General features: G+C 38.7%; 1 protein-coding gene across 4 annotated transcripts in view; it reads right to left on the reverse strand.

The window, feature by feature from the left end:
* Positions 1-4,765: 4,765 nt before the first annotated feature.
* The window catches only part of LOC128697208 (uncharacterized), a 26,473-nt gene continuing 13,187 nt past the window's right edge, over positions 4,766-18,051 (reverse strand). For 2 of the 4 annotated variants that reach the window (XM_070104149.1, XM_070104150.1), the window contains exons 5-7: positions 14,701-14,871; positions 11,060-11,210; positions 4,766-6,205 (exon numbers count right to left, since the gene is read on the reverse strand). In XM_070104149.1, coding sequence (XP_069960250.1) covers positions 5,985-6,205; positions 11,060-11,210; positions 14,701-14,871 — 543 coding nt within the window. In that variant the 3' untranslated portion in view covers positions 4,766-5,984. The remainder of the gene's footprint in view (positions 6,206-11,059; positions 11,211-14,700; positions 14,872-18,051) is intronic. The other 2 variants (XM_070104151.1, XM_070104152.1) reach the window with 2 other exon arrangements.

Consider the following 18,051-nt stretch of genomic DNA (forward strand, 5'->3'; position numbering starts at 1 on the left):
CCTGTGATATAGGATAATGCGTGTAATATAGGTATGGTAATCAAATTTCAACATAGGAAGGAGAAAATACTCTGATTTCTTGGATCAAGAGCCCTTTACCAGCATCAAGGTACCCTCTATGAAGGGAGAGAAGAATAGGTTCATATGTAGCTACTTTTACACATGAAACAATTACAATGTCACACTGCCTAGTGAACATTTTTTGTCCATTTAAGTGTGTAGATCAAGCGAGTCATTATATTTAATGTTAACACTTTATGGTATAACTGTTTACAGTTTTGCATTCATCAGCTCTGAAATATACAGTAGAATGATTCTTACAGTAATGGGGATATACCCTTATGTTCAAACCTCTTGTTTGGCACACTTCCATCTACCTTTCTTAACAGTATCTTTGTCATCATTCCTAATATTGTCCATACAAAACAGAGTTGCTTTGTGTAGTGATTTAACATTTTTAATGTCTAGTAAAGGGTTCTAATTATTTTGCAAGTATAATTCTCACATGCTTCAAGAGTTGACTTAAAAACTATAGTGCTCCTCCCTTATGTTTTAAAGTGTGTGCATAACCAGCCATGGCACAGCCAACTCTGTAGCTGAGCCGAGTTTTATTTAATCTAAAAATTGTAATTTGAGTGCAAATATTGCTTCTGTAGACTTCAAATATTATGACTCATTACAGTGGACCCCCGCTTAACGATCACCTCCCAATGTGACCAATTATGTAAGTGTATTTATGTAAGTGCGTTTGTACGTGTATGTTTGGGGGTCTGAAATGGACTAATCTACTTCACAATATTCCTTATGGGAACAAATTCGGTCAGTACTGGCACCTGAACATACTTCTGGAATGAGAAAATATCATTAACCAGGGGTCCACTGTATTTGATAAAATCACCTATCTGTTAGTATATATTGTTTGAAGTAAATGAAGGAAGTAATAGTTTGTACGACTCTTAGGTTCTTGATCCTGTGCAGTAAGTGAAAATCACTGGTGGGTGGAAAAGAATGTGTCTAAAATGCTTGATGTGGTTTACACTATCATATACAGTGGTACCTTGGCACACGAACAACTCCAAACTCGAACAATTATGTAAGTGTATATTTGTAAGTGCTTTTTTAAGTGTATTTTTGGGGGTCTGAAATGGATTAATCTAATTAACATTATTCTTTATAGAAACAAATTCGTTCGGCATCGGCACTCAAACAGCCTTCCGGAACGAATTAAGTTTGTAACCCGAGGTACCACCGTATTAAGTGCTCAACACAGCTAGGCATAAAAAACAAATAAAAGAGTAAGATAAATACACAGTACATACAATACTTACCTTAAAATATGGTGCTGGTCGACCTTCCCTTAAGAAACTGTTGTGCAAAAATGACAGAAAAGCAGTAAAAGCACCAATGGCTAAAATGAAAGCTAATGAAAACGTGAAACACTGAAAAGACGGTGCTGTATATGAGGGCCCTCCTGCTTTGAATAACACTAGATTTACAGACTTATTAATGATAGGTGTCCATGATATGTTAAGATTATATCAAAGTAAAAGCAAGAATTACATGAACAAATCTCCCCATGACCTCCGTCTTTATCAAAGAAAAAACATAGGTCTGTATGATAAATGTGTTACATATATTATAGTGGGGAAATGTTAAACACAAGGAGGGAATACATTTCCTGGAGACTGGCAGGGAATTGATTTTGATCCAAGGAAGGAGAGGGCAGTTATAATTCCAGGGATCAAGAGTCCCTCATCACTGAGGTACCTCTCTGAACGATGCATGACATACAAAAGAATGGCATCTTACTGGGTTTGGTAAGTAAAAGCTGGTGCTGAATTCCAGGGTGTTGAAAGCTTCCTGGTTTCCAGTAGATGCTGCAGAGGTCAATGGAAAACGAAGTGTGAAGATGATGGGAGATGTTTGACGAGTTCTTATAGAATATCGTCTTTACCTGAAGCTTTACTTCACGTTAGCTGTTTAGTAGCAGTTTGCTGGAAGTAAACTCACTACATCATTGGCATTTGTTGAACACTCAGTTAACTTCTTACCTGTGACATATCTGTTCAAAATTCTTGTGGTAATGATAGAAAACACAGCTGAGCAAGCAAAAAATTGATCAAAGTTCAGCTCATTTAACCATCCATCTTATTTTTAAAATTGCAAAAATTATTATGTTTATTTTTTAACATACAACCCATCTCCCACCGAGGCACGATGACCCGAAAAAAAAAAGAAAACTATAAAGTTTATCTTCTTTTTTCATTTAATAATCTATACAGGAGAAAAGGTTACCAGCCCCTTGCTCCCAGAATTTTAGTCTCCTCTTACAACACGGATGGCTTACGGAGGAAGGATTCTTCTCCACTTCCCCATGGAGATGAAAGGAAATAAACATGAACAAGAACTATTAACCCTTAAATGGTCCAAACGTATATACTATACATTTTTTCAACATTTGAAAGTAAAAAAATGTAGATCATCTTTTTTTTTAATTTGAAAATGTGTAAAAAAACTTTTATCTACATTTGTTTTTTTGTTATGTTCGAAAATATGTAAAAAAACATAGATCTACTTTTGGAGCATTACGGATTTGAACGTCGATCTGTTTGGACCGTTTAAGGGTTAAGAAAATAGAAGCAAACTCAGATGGGTGTGTATACATGTATGTGTACATGCCTGTGTAGTATGACCTAAGTGTTATGGGGGAGCACTAAATCTGCAGGGGTCACACAGCACCTGGGGAACGGTTGGCATTCAGACTTGATTCAGGGAATTGGAACACGGGTTCAATTCCTTAAAGCAAGAGCCCCTCACTAGCATCAAGGAACTTGAGAGAATTATATTTATAAGGAAGCATTAAATAAGACTATGATAAATTGCTGTGCAGCGTTGGATCATCCATGCAGGTTTAGCGCATGTTTTTCAGTATAAAAAAAATAAACTGCTATTCAAAAGTAAATCGGTAGACTAGTCTTTATTGGAATTCAGTATGCAGGCAATAAATCCTATGTATACATTTCACACCTACACTTGGCATCATATTTTTCTCAAACCATCAATGATCCATGCCATCATTCTAACACAGTTCAGTTAATAGATGGAAATAAGCTATGCTGTGTTAGAACAAGTGATACAAGCTGCAGTAAACTAAGGCAGCTTCTGGTTGATAATTATTAAGATATAGGATTACAGAAGAACAGAAAGGTACAGTACTATGATGGGATCAATACACAAATAACCTGCACATAAGAGAGGGGAGCTTACGACAACATTTCTGTCCTACTTGGACCACTCACAAAGTCACACAGCCAGACTGAAACATTGCTGTAAGCTCCTCTCTCATAAGTGTGAGTTATTTGTGTATGGATCAGAGTACAGGCATACCTCACTAATACAACAGGTTAGGTTCCAAACTGCCACCATAAAGTGAATATCACCTGAAAGTAAATATAAAAGCCTAAAAACATGTTTACAGTATCATTTATTACTGGTAGTAGGTTGGTAGACAGCAACCGCCCAGGGAGGTACTACCGTCCTGCCAAGTGAGTGTAAAACGGAAACCTGTAATTGTTTTACATGATGGTAGGATTGCTGGTGTCTTTTTTTCTGTCTCATAAACATGCAAGATTTCAGGTACATCTTGCTACTTCTACTTACACTTAGGTCACACTTAACATACATGTACAAGCATATATATACACACCCCTCTGGATTTTCTTCTATTTTCTTGCTAGTTCTTGTTCTTGTTTATTTCCTCTTATCTCCATGGGGAAGTGGAACAGAATTCTTCCTCCGTAAGCCATGCGTGTTGTAAGAGGCGACTAAAATGCTGGGAGCAAAGGGCTAGTAACCCCTTCTCCTGTATATATTACTAAATTTTCAAGGAGAAACTTTCGTTTTTCCTTTTGGGCCATCCCACCTCGGTGGGATATGGCTGGTACATTGAAAGAAGAAGATTATCATTTATTAAGCGCATAATAGCACTAGGCCTAAAAAAGATGCAAAAAGAAAAAAAATGCATATTTTAAATTGCCAAAAACCATCTTAAGAGCAAGACCAGCGCCAAAGATAATAAACATGAATATAACTGAAAGGCGCCGTATTAGGAAAGTGATCTAAAACAAGAGCCATATTAACGAGGTATGCCTGTATATCGATATTACAGTATATTCATAAAAAAGTCATATAGCACCTAGGGGATGGGCTTTATAGCTAATTAAGGGTGGAACGTTACCAGGATGTACTGATATCAAAATTAGAAAATTGTAATAAATTTATTTAAATTTATAAATCACTTAAACAAATGGTGTACTTGAGATATATGACCTCAAGTCATAATCTAACTCTAACCTACAATAAAAATAAATTTATGCATTTTTTAAATTCAACATTTGTGTATTTTAAACCTCGCTTGCCATGGAACGAAATCCCATACGTTCCGTGATTTATTTGCAATCGTGTTATTACGATTCTGCGAGTCAAAATGTTCTTCTTTATTTCGAGTTATTCTTTTAAATATATATATACTGGCATATGATCACCTACTGCAATTGTAGAAGCAGAAGTATCTTGTGGTATCTTGTCTTCAGTATTTAGCCTATCAAAGTTTGTTGGTTTCATGTGATTGTTGCACTTGGTATCCCTTGCAAATTGATACAGAACTTAAGAACAAAAAGGCACAATACCGTGACTAGAATACACGAATAACCTGCACATAGGAGAGAGAAAAGCTTACAACGATGTTTCAGTCCGACTTGGACCATTTACAAAGTCACACTGTGACTGTAAATGAGCCAAGTCCAACTGAAACATCATTGTATGCTTTTCTCTCTCCTATGTGCAGGTTATTTGTAAATATAGCAATGATTTAAACTTTTTAATAGTAGTAGTGGCAATAAGGTACCAAGTGTTTACCACAGAGAACATTTAAATTAGGAGTTAGGTTTAAGACATATGTTTGAAGTTCATAATCTGAAAACTTCAAGCAGTAAAAGGTATCTGCAATTGCAAGGTGAGGTAAATTATATAATTTAATTAGCGCAGAGTATTCTGTTCACTGCAGTGAACAGAATACTCTGCTTCTACCAACAGAAGGAAATATACCAAAGACACTAATAGATAATTATCTTGGCAACTCGTAAAATATTAAGTTGGTAGGCAGCAACCTTCCACTGAGGAACTACTGTCCTGTCATATGAGTGTGAAATGGAAACCTTAAGTGTTTTGCACTATAGCAAGATTACCAATCACTGCCTCATGAACACGCAAGATGACAGGTCAATCTTATAAACGTCTCAGCTTACATTCAATACACACATACGTTTACTTTCCTTGAACACGCAAGATGACAGGTCAATCTTATAAACGTCTCAACTTGCATTCAATATACACATACGTTTACTTTCCTATGTGCTTAAAAGTTTCTGATCCTGTAATATTTTCTTTCCAACCTAGGTCCTGGCCTGAGACCAGGACCTAGGGAAGATAATCCCCAGAACCATTAAGAGAATGGTATAAGGACTTAGACACTGGTTTTCTTTCACTAAAACCAAGCAGTTTTTTTTACCTTCCAAACACTTACCAATAAGTGACAATGTCTGTCTAAATAAAGCTAATTAACTAGCCTGCTTGAGATACATATTTCAATCCTATGAGCTCATCAGCACCCACATGCTTACAAACACATGTACTACAGTATTTAGAATTATTTTAATTATAAAAAAACATTATGTACATATTCTGCCAAAAAATTCTTAAGAAATTGAATACAAAATCCCTGTTTATAATTATCAATAAATTATGGACAGAGTATGGACTGCAATCAGTGGATGGAGGATGAAGCTTCGGCCATTCCTTTCTGTAAACAACCGTAGTTTAGCGTTTCGTAAAATATGTATAACCAACCTATAAATTCTGCCAAGTGACTGTGATGCACTTGATGCACTGAACTGTTATTTTTAGCTGCAAGTTGAGCAAGTTCATCAAGGTTTACCCCGAAGTCTGGCCATAAGGCTCACTGCCACAATGGCAGCCAGCACTGTCATTACTCCTATTGTGGGTAGCAGCCAGTTGTGTGAGGAGTCAGGCGATGCCTCTGAGCTGGTTGACATAGACCGCTGCTGCTTGGGAGGTTGTTTCTGTAACATAGGTCTTCTTGGAAAACAACACTGTGAATGGTTCATGTTCTCCTCATACTCAACATCTGAAAGTGAACAGAAAACTTGGATTGAAAAAAGAAGGTCTCACTTATTGCACCTAGAGAGAAAATGTGCACAAATCTTGTACACATTGTGGCATAAGATTGTTTCCCTGCCCTCCCACATACCTCCATATATTAGATGTAAACAGTTATTCACAGGGTTAATTTTCAATACAGCCTCTCCTCACTTAGCGACGTACTTGTTTACCAACGACTCGGACTTAGGACGGACTCTCTGACTAGCATGCATACCTAAATAATGTATATTAGAGCTGATTTCCTCTATTCTGTTTATTACAATATACAGTACACTACTGTACAAATATTTAAAAATATACCAGAAACGTTGTAAATGGTGCAAAGGTGACATTCAAACAATATCAAAGATGGTTGACACAAATCCACTATCATTATAGTATGCTCTTCACTTAGCGACGAATTCGTTTACCGATGCAGTCTTAGGAACGGAACTCTGTTAAGTGAGGAGAAGCTGTATTTACAAAAAAAAAAAAAAAAAAAAAAAAAAAAAAAAAAAAAAAAATTATTACAGTAGAAAAATTAAACTAACATCAATATCCTTTTAATAAGACTACATATTAGTATTAAATTTTTTTTTTAACACGCTGGCTGTCTTTCCACCAAGACAGGGCGACACGAAAAGAATTTTTTTTTTTTTTTTTTTACATTTAGTAATTTATACAGAAGGGGTTTCTAGCCCCTTGCTTCAGACATTTTAATCATCTCTTATGACACACATGGCTTACAGAGAAAGAATTCTTTTCCACTTCCCCATGAAGGATTGTGTACTGTAATAGAATTAAAAGTGTATAACAATACAATGTGTCTGAATGATGAAAGTTTTTTCTTTCTTTTCGGGTCACCTTGCCTAGGTGGGAAACTGCCAAAGTGTTAAAAAAAAAAAATACAATCTGAAGTGGAGGGAAGGAAGGGTAGGGGGGTCACCCTAGGAAATGTTGGATGGAGGGGTAGGGGGGTTGGGGGGTAGGAGGTTTTGTGTGCAAGGGGCTTGGATGTTCAGCAGGCATGTGTAAGCATGTTACAAGTGAGTGGAGGCAAATGGTTTTTGGGACTTGATGAGCACATTTACATCTTGTGAAGGGATTCAGGTAAACTGGTTAGCTGGACTCGAGCCCTGGAGGTGAAAAGTACAGTGCCTGCATTACTGCTTCCCAGATAATAGATGATACTGTCCATTAAGGTTGTTCAACTCTCAAACCTTACTGCTTGTGATTATTTCTACCGAGTTAAATCTGGTGTTCCTAACAAACATATACACACACTCTCGAGGTGTGCATGTGGAGAGTGAGTTCACTAGACTGCACTCTTCACAAAGCTCACCAGTGGGAAGAGAAAGGAATCAAGTCAATCTTTCTTGCTGTCTCCACTCTCTCTATGAGGAAATGTTTGCGAGATGTAGTCATGCCAAGGAAAGTAGGGATTGGTCACTTCATAATTCTCCCAAACATATGTAAACCTGACTTGAGCCCTGAAGGTGAGAAATACAGTGTCTGTAATCTGAAGGGGTGAGGATGTTACAGCCATCTGAACCTCGTTGTCATCATGCTTCTGGCTAGACATACATCGAATGAATATTGATGTGTGTGTTTCCTCTTTTTTTTTTTCTTTTTTTTTTTGGTCACCCCCTATCTTGGTAGCAGATGGCCAGCATGTTAAAAAAAAGAATGAATGCTTAACAAGCTAATTCCTGAAAGAAGATGAAGACAAACTGCAGAACAAGCTTTTTTTTTTACATGTTGGCCGTTTCCCACCGAGGTAGGGCGACCCAAAAAAGGAACAAAAATCTTTCATCATCATTCAACGCTTTTACTATCATTCATACATAATCACTTTCTTTGCAGAGGTGCTCAGATACAACAGTTTAGATATCACTCCAAGCAGCCAATATACCAAACCCCTTTAAAGTGCAGGTATTGTACTTCCCATCTTGTATAGAGCTTAATCAAGTTATGACTCGGTAAGGCAAAAAGTTGTCATTGTAAAGCTGGTTCAGTAACCTGAGCCTTTGTTATCATGTTTGATGGTAATAGTACAATGAACTAATTCCTCTACTCATCCATAATATCCACCCACAGTTTATACTTCTATTCAAACACCTTATACTTCTAAGAGTGAGCATCTACTGTGTGCCTGAATGATTAATGTCCTGTCACTTTTTTTTCTGCACATTTCTCCTGTTATTTTCTTCACTTTTAAACATTTCCTTTTATTTAGTCACATGACAAGTCAATACATTACCACCATTTTTGAAGATTTTATTCTGATAACCTAAAATGGTTTGCAACCCAAAATAATCCAGGCAAGCCAAGCAGTGCGGCTCATTTCCATCAGGCTCTTTTCGATCCTGTATCATCACCCACAAATCGCTTACCCCCTAGGTCCCTATTTACTGCCTGATGTCTCCTTTGCCCTAGGGTTGAACCTGGGTCCTTCAGTTGTTAGTATGCCGAACAAACTGGCAAATACAGTGGACCCCCGCATAACGATGGCATCGCATAGCGATTTTTCCGCATAACGATTACTTTTATCGCAAAATTTTTGCCGCGCATACCGATTAAAAACCCGCATACCGATTTTCGTCCGAGACGCGTCCAATGTGCCCTCAGCCAGCCTCACATGTGCCGCTCCGTCCCATTGTTTACCAGCCAGCCTCCGCGGTAACATCCAAGCATACACTCGGAATATTTCGTATTATTACAGTATTTTCGGTGCTGTTTCTGGAAAATAAGTGACCATGGGCCCCAAGAAAGCTTCTAGTGCCAACCCTACACCTCAAAGGGTAAGAATTACTATAGAGATGAAGAAAGAGATAATTGATAAGTATGAAAGTGGAGTGCGTATAGCCGACCTAGTCAAGCTGTACAAGAAACCCCAATCAACCATCGCTACTATTGTGGGCACCAGAAAGACAATCAAGGAAGCTGTTCTTGCCAAAGGTTCAACTGTGTTTTCGAAACAAAGATCGCAATTGATGGAAGATGTTGAGAGACTCTTATTGGTGTGGATAAATGAAAAACAGATAGCAGGAGATAGCGTCTCTCAAGCGATCATATGTGAAAAGGCTAGGAAGTTGCATGAGGATTTAATTAAAAAAATGCCTGCAACTAGTGATGATGTGAGTGAATTTAAGGCCAGCAAAGGTTGGTTTGAGAGATTTAAGAAGCGTAGTGGCATCCATAGTGTGATAAGGCATGGTGAGGCTGCCAGTTCGGACCACAAAGCGGCTGAAAAATATGTGCAGGAATTCAAGGAGTACATAGAAACTGAAGGACTGAAACCTGAACAAGTGTTTAATTGTGATGAAACAGGCCTGTTCTGGAAGAAAATGCCAAGCAGGACCTACATTACTCAGGAGGAAAAGGCACTCCCAGGACATAAGCCTATGAAAGACAGGCTTACTTTGTTGATGTGTGCCAATGCTACTGGTGATTGCAAAGTGAAGCCTTTATTAGTGTATCACTGAAACTCCCAGAGCGTTCAGGCAAAAGAATGTCCTCAAGGATAATTTGTGTGTGCTGTGGAGGGCAAACAGTAAGGCATGGGTCACTAGGGAATTTTTCTATAACTGGTTACACCATGCATTTGCCCCCAATGTGAAAAATTACCTAACTGAAAAGAAATTAGAACTTAAGTGCCTCCTGGTGTTAGACAATGCCCCTGGTCATCCTACAGACGTGGCAGAGCGACTTTATGGGGACATGAGCTTCATTAAGGTGAAGTTTTTGCCTCCTAATACCACTCCTCTCCTGCAGCCCATGGACCAGCAGGTTATTTCCAACTTCAAGAAACTGTACACAAAAGCTCTGTTTGAAAGGTGCTTTGTAATGACCTCAGAAACTCAACTGACTCTAAGAGAGTTTTGGAGAGATCACTTTAATATCCTCAATTGTGTAAACCTTATAGGTAAGGCTTGGGAGGAAGTGACAAAGAGGACCTTGAACTCTGCTTGGAAGAAACTGTGGCCAGAATGTGTAGACAAAAGGGATTTTGAAGGGTTTGAGGCTAACCCTGAGAATCCTGTGCCAGTTGAGGAATCCATTGTGGCATTGGGAAAGTCCTTGGGGTTGGAGGTTAGTGGGGAGGATGTGGAAGAGTTGGTGGAGGAGGACAATGAAGAACTAACCACTGATGAGCTGCTAGATCAACTTCAACAGCAAGAGGCCACACCTGAGGAAATTGCTTCGGAGGAGGGGAGAGAGAAATTGAAGAAGTTGCCTACTTCAAAGATTAAGGAAATCTGTGCAAAGTGGCTTGAAGTGCAAACCTTCATGGATGAAAATCACCCTCACACAGCTATTGCAAGCCGTGCTGGTGATTATTACACTGACAATGTTGTGAAACACTTTAGGCAAGTCATAAAGGAACGAGAGGTACAGGCCACTATGGACAGATATCTTGTGCGAAAGAAGTCCAGTGACTCTGAAGCTGGCCCTAGTGGCATTAAAAGAAGAAGGGAAGTAACCCCAGAAAAGGACTTACTACCTCAAGTCCTAATGGAAGGGGATTCCCCTTCTAAACACTAACACACTCTCTCCCCTCCTCCCATCCCATCAATCATCACCAGATCTTCAATAAAAGTAAGTGTCATTTAATTGTGCATGCCTTTTTCAGTTTGTGTGTATTAAAATTAACATTTCATGTGGTAAAAAAAATTTTTTTTCATACTTTTGGGCGTCTTGCACGGATTAATTTTATTTCCATTATTTCTTATGGGGAAAATTCATTCGCATAACGATTATTTCGCATAACGATGAGCCCTCTTGCACGGATTAAAATCGTTAACCGGGGGTCCACTGTACTCTCCTAGACAACACTTACCAAACTTTATATTCTTAGAACAATAAAAATAGCGTTTGTCATCCTTTGGTTTATTCATAGAGAGGAGTTGTAGTCCTGTCACAGTCTGGTACCCTAAATGAAGCTCCACATGTTGTTTGTAGCTGGCAGGGTCGATCTTTCTTGGGGTGCGCTGGGAAAACGAACAAGTACAAATAATATCAGATCTTTAAGATTTTGATAATCTCAGTATGTACAATACAGTATTTCATTTTGCTTATTTATGGGCTTGGGTTTTACAAAGTATATACAGCATAATAAAAAAAATTGTTTACCACATCTTCCTACCGAAGCAGCACGACCCGAAAAAGAGGAAACACTTTCAGCGTCACTTGTTCAATCAGAGGATGCCAACCTTACAGTTTAGATGATCCCAACACTGTTACATCCACACCCTTCCTCCATTTGGTATTTTTTTTTTTATCACGCTGGCCATCTCCCACCACAGCAGGGTGACCCAAAAAAGAAACACTTTCACCATCATTCACACTATCACTGTCTTACCAGAATTAGGAGATTTTTCAAACTGAAATTTCAAATATCTTTGAAAATACTAAATTTCTGGAGAGCACTGACTTTTATTCAAAAAATTCCAAATTAAAGATTTTTTTTTCCAATTGAAAATAATTTTTTTTTTTTTTTTACATTTGATCAGAAAAATACGAATGTCTAAGAATTACGAGTGTAGTAATAAAATAAGTACAGTATTGTGTAGTACTGTACTATACTTGTACTTCAATGAGCACTAAACCTGCATTGCTCACTGACAACAGTGAGAGATGAAGGCTTGATTCTCTGTCAACTAATTATCACATATGCTATCTAACCATACTCAGTAAAATACGGTCTCTCCTCACTTAGCGACGTACTTGTTTACTGACCGCTCGGAGTTACAACCAACTCTCCGAACAATATGAAAGCCTATGTATATTAGAGCTGATTTCCTCTGTTTATTTCAGTATACAGTACACTACTGTATAATAATTTAAAAATACATGTATACTAAAAATGTTATAAATGGTGCAAAGGTGACATTTAAAAATATATCTAAAGATGGTAGACACAAACCCACTACCAGCACAGTATGCTCCTCACTTAACCCTTAAACTGTCCAAACGTAGATCTACGTTCACATGAGTAGCACTCCGATCGTAGATCTACGTTTTTTTTCACGAAAGAAACCACGTCAAATCAGATGTCAAATCCAGAACACTACACGCGTGAACGTAGATCTATGTTTGGACAGTTTAAGGGTTGATGACCCATTTTGCTTACTAGCCTACTCTTAGGAAGAGTTGAAAGTGAACATAGATCAGAGTAAAGTGATGAGGGTATCAAACGATTTAGATAAAGAAAAACTGGATATCACATTGGAAATTGACTTTTCAGCAGATGGGTTTATGAAGGGTGAGGTTAGCCATAGAATTGATGAAGGAAAAAAGGCGAGTGGGGTGTTGAGGTATTTGTGGAGACAATGTTATCCATGGAGGCAAAGAAGGGAATGTTGTATAGTGGTACCAACACTCTTATGTGGATGAGAAGCATGGGTTGTAAATGCTGCAGCAAGGAGGTGGCTGGAGGCAGTGGAGATGTCATGTCTAAGGGCAATGTGTGGTGTAAATATTATGCAGAGAATTCATAGTGTGGAAATTAGGTGGTGTGGAGTTACTAAAAGTATTAGTCAGAGGGCTGAAGAGGGGCTGTTGAGGTGGTCTGATCATTTAGAATGACTTGGAGAGCGTATAAATCTGTAGGAGAAGGAAGGCGGGGGTAAAGGAGGTTTTGTGGGCGAGGGGCTTTGTCTTCCAACAAGCGTGTGTGCGCGTGTTAGATAGAAGTGAATGGAGGCGAATGGTTTTTGGGACCTGGCAAGCTGTTGGAGTGTGAGCAGGGTAATATTTTGTAAAGGGATTCAGGGAAACTGGTTAGCCGGACTAGAGTCCTGGAAATGGGAAGTACAATGCCTGAATTTTAAAGGAGGGGTTTGAGATACTGGCAATTTGGAGGGACGTCTAAGCTGTCGTATCCGAGCGCCTCTGCAAAGAGTGATTATGCATGAGTGATGGTGAAAGTGTTGAATGATGATGTGTTTTCTTACTTTCTGGGTTTTTCCTTCTTTTTTTGGTCACTCTGCCTTGGTGGGAAACGGCCGATCTTTCTTTTCTTCTTTCTTTCAACGTACCAGCCATATCCCACCGAGGTGAGGTGAGGTGGCCCAAAAGGAAAAACAGAAGTTTCTCCTTTTAAATTTAGTAATATTATACAGGAGAAGGGGTTACTAGCCCCTTGCTCCTGGCATTTTAGTCGCCTCTTACAACACGCATGGCTTACGAAGGAAGAATTCTGTTCCACTTCCACATGGAGGTAAGAGGAAATAAACAAGAACAAAACCCAGAGGGGTGTGTATACATATGCTTGTACATGTATGTTAAGTGTGACCTAAGTGTAAGTAGAAGTAGCAAGATGTACCTGAAATCTTGCATGTTTATGAGACAGAAAAAAGACACCAGCAATCCTACCATCATGTAAAACAATTACAGGCTTTCGTTTTACAGTCACTTGGCAGGACGGTAGTACCTCCCTGGGCGGTTGCTGTCTACCAACCTACCACCTAGGAAAATGGCCGATGTGTTAAAAAAAAAAAATGAACAAATATGCTTACGTATGTTTATTTTTCTCTTTTCTCAGCACCTATGCAGCATAGAATAAGATTTTTTATTTATTATGGAATACATACTGTACTGTATTATATTTGCCTCTGTAGGATGAATTACAACATCTGAAATTAAGTAGCCTTCAAGCTACTGTTATAATAATAATAATATAACCAGATTAAAGTACAGGAGTATCCCACTTATACAGCAGGTTAGTTTCCAGCCTACTGTAGGGGCCCACTTATACAGCAGGTTATGTTCTGGGCTTCTGTAAGGTCCCACTCATACAGCAGGTTAGTTTCCAGACTACTGCTGTAAAGTGCATCAGACCCCTTTTTCAATTTCAAATGCATATAAAAGCCTGATAACATATTTACACTATGAAATATTAAGTGAACAATACAGCTAGGCCTAAATAATGCATATACAGTACACACATTAATTCTTTCTTTCAACACACCGGCCGTTTCCCACCAAGGCAGGGCGGCCCAAAAAGAAAAACGAAAGTTTCTATTAAATTTAGTAATTTATACGGGAGAAGGGGTTACTAGCCCCTTGCTCCCGGCATTTTAGTCGCCTCTTACACACATTAATTACCTTAAAATATTTTCATCCTTAGTTAACAGCGAGTGGTGAAAATATTTATTGTAGGAAGTCTGAATAAATGAAGAATGGATATAACTGAAAACCGCTGTATAGTGGTACCCAGAGTTTCAGCCATAATTTGTTCCAGAAGGCTGTTCAAGTGCCGTTACCGAATGAATTTGCTCCCATAAGGAATAATGTAAATTAGATTAGTCCATTTCAGACCCCCAAAAATACACTTACATAATTGTTAGAGTTGGGAGCTGTACTAAATCGAGGTACCACTGTATCAGAGAAACGCTGAAAGCAAAGCACTGTGAAGTGGGGGCCTGCCTGCACATCATATACATTCTTTCTCTTTTAAAGTCTTTAGAAGTGACTGACCTTGCCTTTTATTCTGGGTGCCTTGGATAATTTTGCAATTGTTAGGTGAGGATGCAGCTCTCGAGTGTCTGGCATACACACACCCTTCTCCAAGAACACAGTGCGAGTGTGTTCAGCTACGTCCATCAGTCGCTGGTACTGCTCATCCTCCACTAACTGTCCAAAAACCACCTGAAAACCATTTATCATCATGGAAAAGAATGGCAGGAACATCAGGCTAAATTAAGTAGAAACTCTATATGACAGATTTTTAAAACAATAGGAAAAGTCTACTGGGTAAATTGTATTTTCAACTACAGTGGACCCCCGGTTTACGATATTATTTCATTCCAGAAGTATGTTCAGGTGCCAGTACTGACCGAATTTGTTCCCATAAGAAATATTGTGAATTAGATTAGTCCATTTCAGACCCCCAAACATACACATACAAACGCACTTACATAATTGGTCGCATTGGGAGCTGATCGTAAACCGGGGGTCCACTGTACTTTAATTTCAATGTTTATTGCACACCTCTGACAAGACAGTGATGGAGTGAGCGATGATGAAAGTGTTTCTTTTTCAGGTCACCCAGCCTTGGTTGGAAACGATCAGCATTTTAAACAACTGTAAACTGTGTTTACTGTACTATATTAGTATAGAGCAGAGTACTTAAGTGTCTTTTTTATATATTTTATAACATTATTCTGATCTAAAGGTCACTCAACAATCCCCCCTCCTCATTAGTCCATTATAGCAAGGGTTCACTGTATTCATAGTGATACTTACATTTTTGTAATAACACCTATATTGAACAATATCCATTGTTTTTATATAAACTTTAACCCTTAAACGGTCCAAACAAATCGACGTTCAAATTCGTAGCTACAAAAGCAGATCTACTTTTTTTTTTACATATTTTCAAATATAACAAAAACAAAAATGTAGATAAAAGTTTTTTTTTACACGTTTTCAAATGTAAAACAAAAAAGAAGATCTACATTTTTTTACACACTTTCAGATGTTGAAAAAAAGTATATATACGTTTGGACCGTTTACGGGTTAATCAAAGTGTTAAACCTATGTGGATCACACATAGAAATTTGAAGTTCACAATTTTTTTCTTAACACATCAGCTGTCTCTTCTCCATGGGGAAATGAAACAATTCTTCCTCCATAGGCCATGCATGTTGTAAGAGGCGACTAAAATGCTGGGAGCAAGTGGTTAGTAACTCCTCCTCCTGTATATATTACTAAATTTAAAATAAGAAACTTTCCTTTTTCCTTCTGGGCCACCCTGCCTCTGTGGGATATGGCCGGATGGTTGAAAGAAGATTGGCTGTCTCCCACCAAGGCAAGGTGACCCGAAAAATAACGAGTTTTTCTTCTTTTTACATTTAGCAATTTCTACAGGAGAAGGGGTCTCTAGCACCTTACTTCTGGCATTTTAGTCGCTTCTTATGGCACACATGGCTTACGGAGGAAGGATTCTTCTCCGCTTCCCCATAGAGGCAAGATTTATTTATTTTACATATAGTCCAGAGACAAAGCAAGGATCAGTAGTCCTGCCAAAGTGCAAAACATTTAACAAGGTACATCAAAGAACATTATCTCTGTAATAACATCTGTATAATCCTACGGGTTTAGCACTCCCCCCATGATTATAATAATAATAATCTGTAATAACACATGCACAAGATGTTGCAATTGAAACCTTCACTTAAGTCTGTGTTACATGTAGCAGTTCCACCACTTGCCACCCTGTACTTCACTCCTTTCCCTACCAAACTACTACTATTACTATGACTATTATTACTACTAATACTCACTCTATATTTTCACTTCTAATACACCGATATCCAAAGAGTATGAGCTAACCTCCCTTCCTTCATTGAGTCAATCCTGATTACCTTCCAGTCCTCAGGTGCTGTATGACCCATACTTTTTCATCTTAACACGCTGATCGTCTCTCACTGAGGCAGTGACCGCAAAAAGAAACACTCACCATCACCCACACTATCACTGTCTTGTCAGAGGCATGGAGATATGACAGTTTAGCTGTCACTCTAAACAGCAGATATCCCACACCCCTCCTTTAGTGCCGGCATTGTACTTCCCACCTCCAGGACTCAAGTCTGGCTAACCATGCGGGTTTATCAATTTCCCATGAATATAATATTAAAGAAACGTACTCTAAAGATAACACAAGTTACAAGCACTCGGTTGTCAAAGACAGCCCCTGTCGTCTAAACTGGTTAACAAAGACACAAGACAAGTAGTACTCATGGTGGTACTTCCAGCGCACTCTGATTACGTAGATCACTGTCCTCATAGAAGTACAGTGGACCCCGCATAACGATTACCTCCGAGTGCGACCAATTATGTAAGTGTATTTATGTAAGTGCGTTTGCACGTGTATGTTTGGGGGTCTGAAATGGACTAATCTACTTCACAATATTCCTTATGGGAACAAATTCGGTCAGTACTGGCACCTGAACATACTTCTGGAGTGAAAAAATATCGTTAACCGGGGGTCCACTGTAAAATACGTTCAGTGTGCAACACATATGTACAAAGGTTAAGCCTGCCTGAAATGCCTTGGCATGATAGTGGCTTTCTTCGTACCAATTAAATTATGAAATGTAAAAATACATTGCAACCTTTGCAAAGAAATAAACTTTGTTTGTATAAGAAAAGATATAAAATTAACGAACAATGAAAGCCATAAACAAAAATGCTCAACATAGAGAAATACTGTCATTTTATTTATTTTTTTTTTTTATCACACTGGCCGATTCCCACCAAGGCAGGGTGGCCCGAAAAAGAAAAACTTTCACCATCATTCACTCCATCACTGTCTTGCCAGAAGGGTGCTTTACACTACAGTTTTTAAACTGCAACATTAATTACCCCTCCCCTTCCTTAGAGTGCAGGCACTGTACTTCCCATCTCCAGGACTCAAGTCCGGCCTGCCGGTTTCCCTGAATCCCTTCATAAATGTTACTTTGCTCACACTCCAACAGCACGCCAAGTATTAAAAACCATTTGTCTCCATTCACTCCTATCAACCACGCTCATGCATACCTGTTGGAAGTCCAAGCCCCTCGCACACAAAACCTCCTTTACCCCCTCTCTCCAACCTTTCCTAGGCCGACCCCTACCCTGCCTTCCTTAAATACTGTCATATCAAGTTATAATAACGAGCATCAACGACAAGAGACAGTGACATGGCACCATCAATGACGTGAATTTCACTGCCCGGTTAAGAGTGATGTGGCACCATCAATGACATCAGCTTCTCTGTCTGGTTAAGCACTGGCAAGCAGTACCTACAATAACTGCACGAGTGGTCACATGGGCACGTCTTGTCTC

Source organism: Cherax quadricarinatus, chromosome 89, assembly GCF_038502225.1.
Source record: "Cherax quadricarinatus isolate ZL_2023a chromosome 89, ASM3850222v1, whole genome shotgun sequence".
Classification (NCBI taxonomy): Eukaryota; Metazoa; Arthropoda; class Malacostraca; order Decapoda; family Parastacidae; genus Cherax; species Cherax quadricarinatus.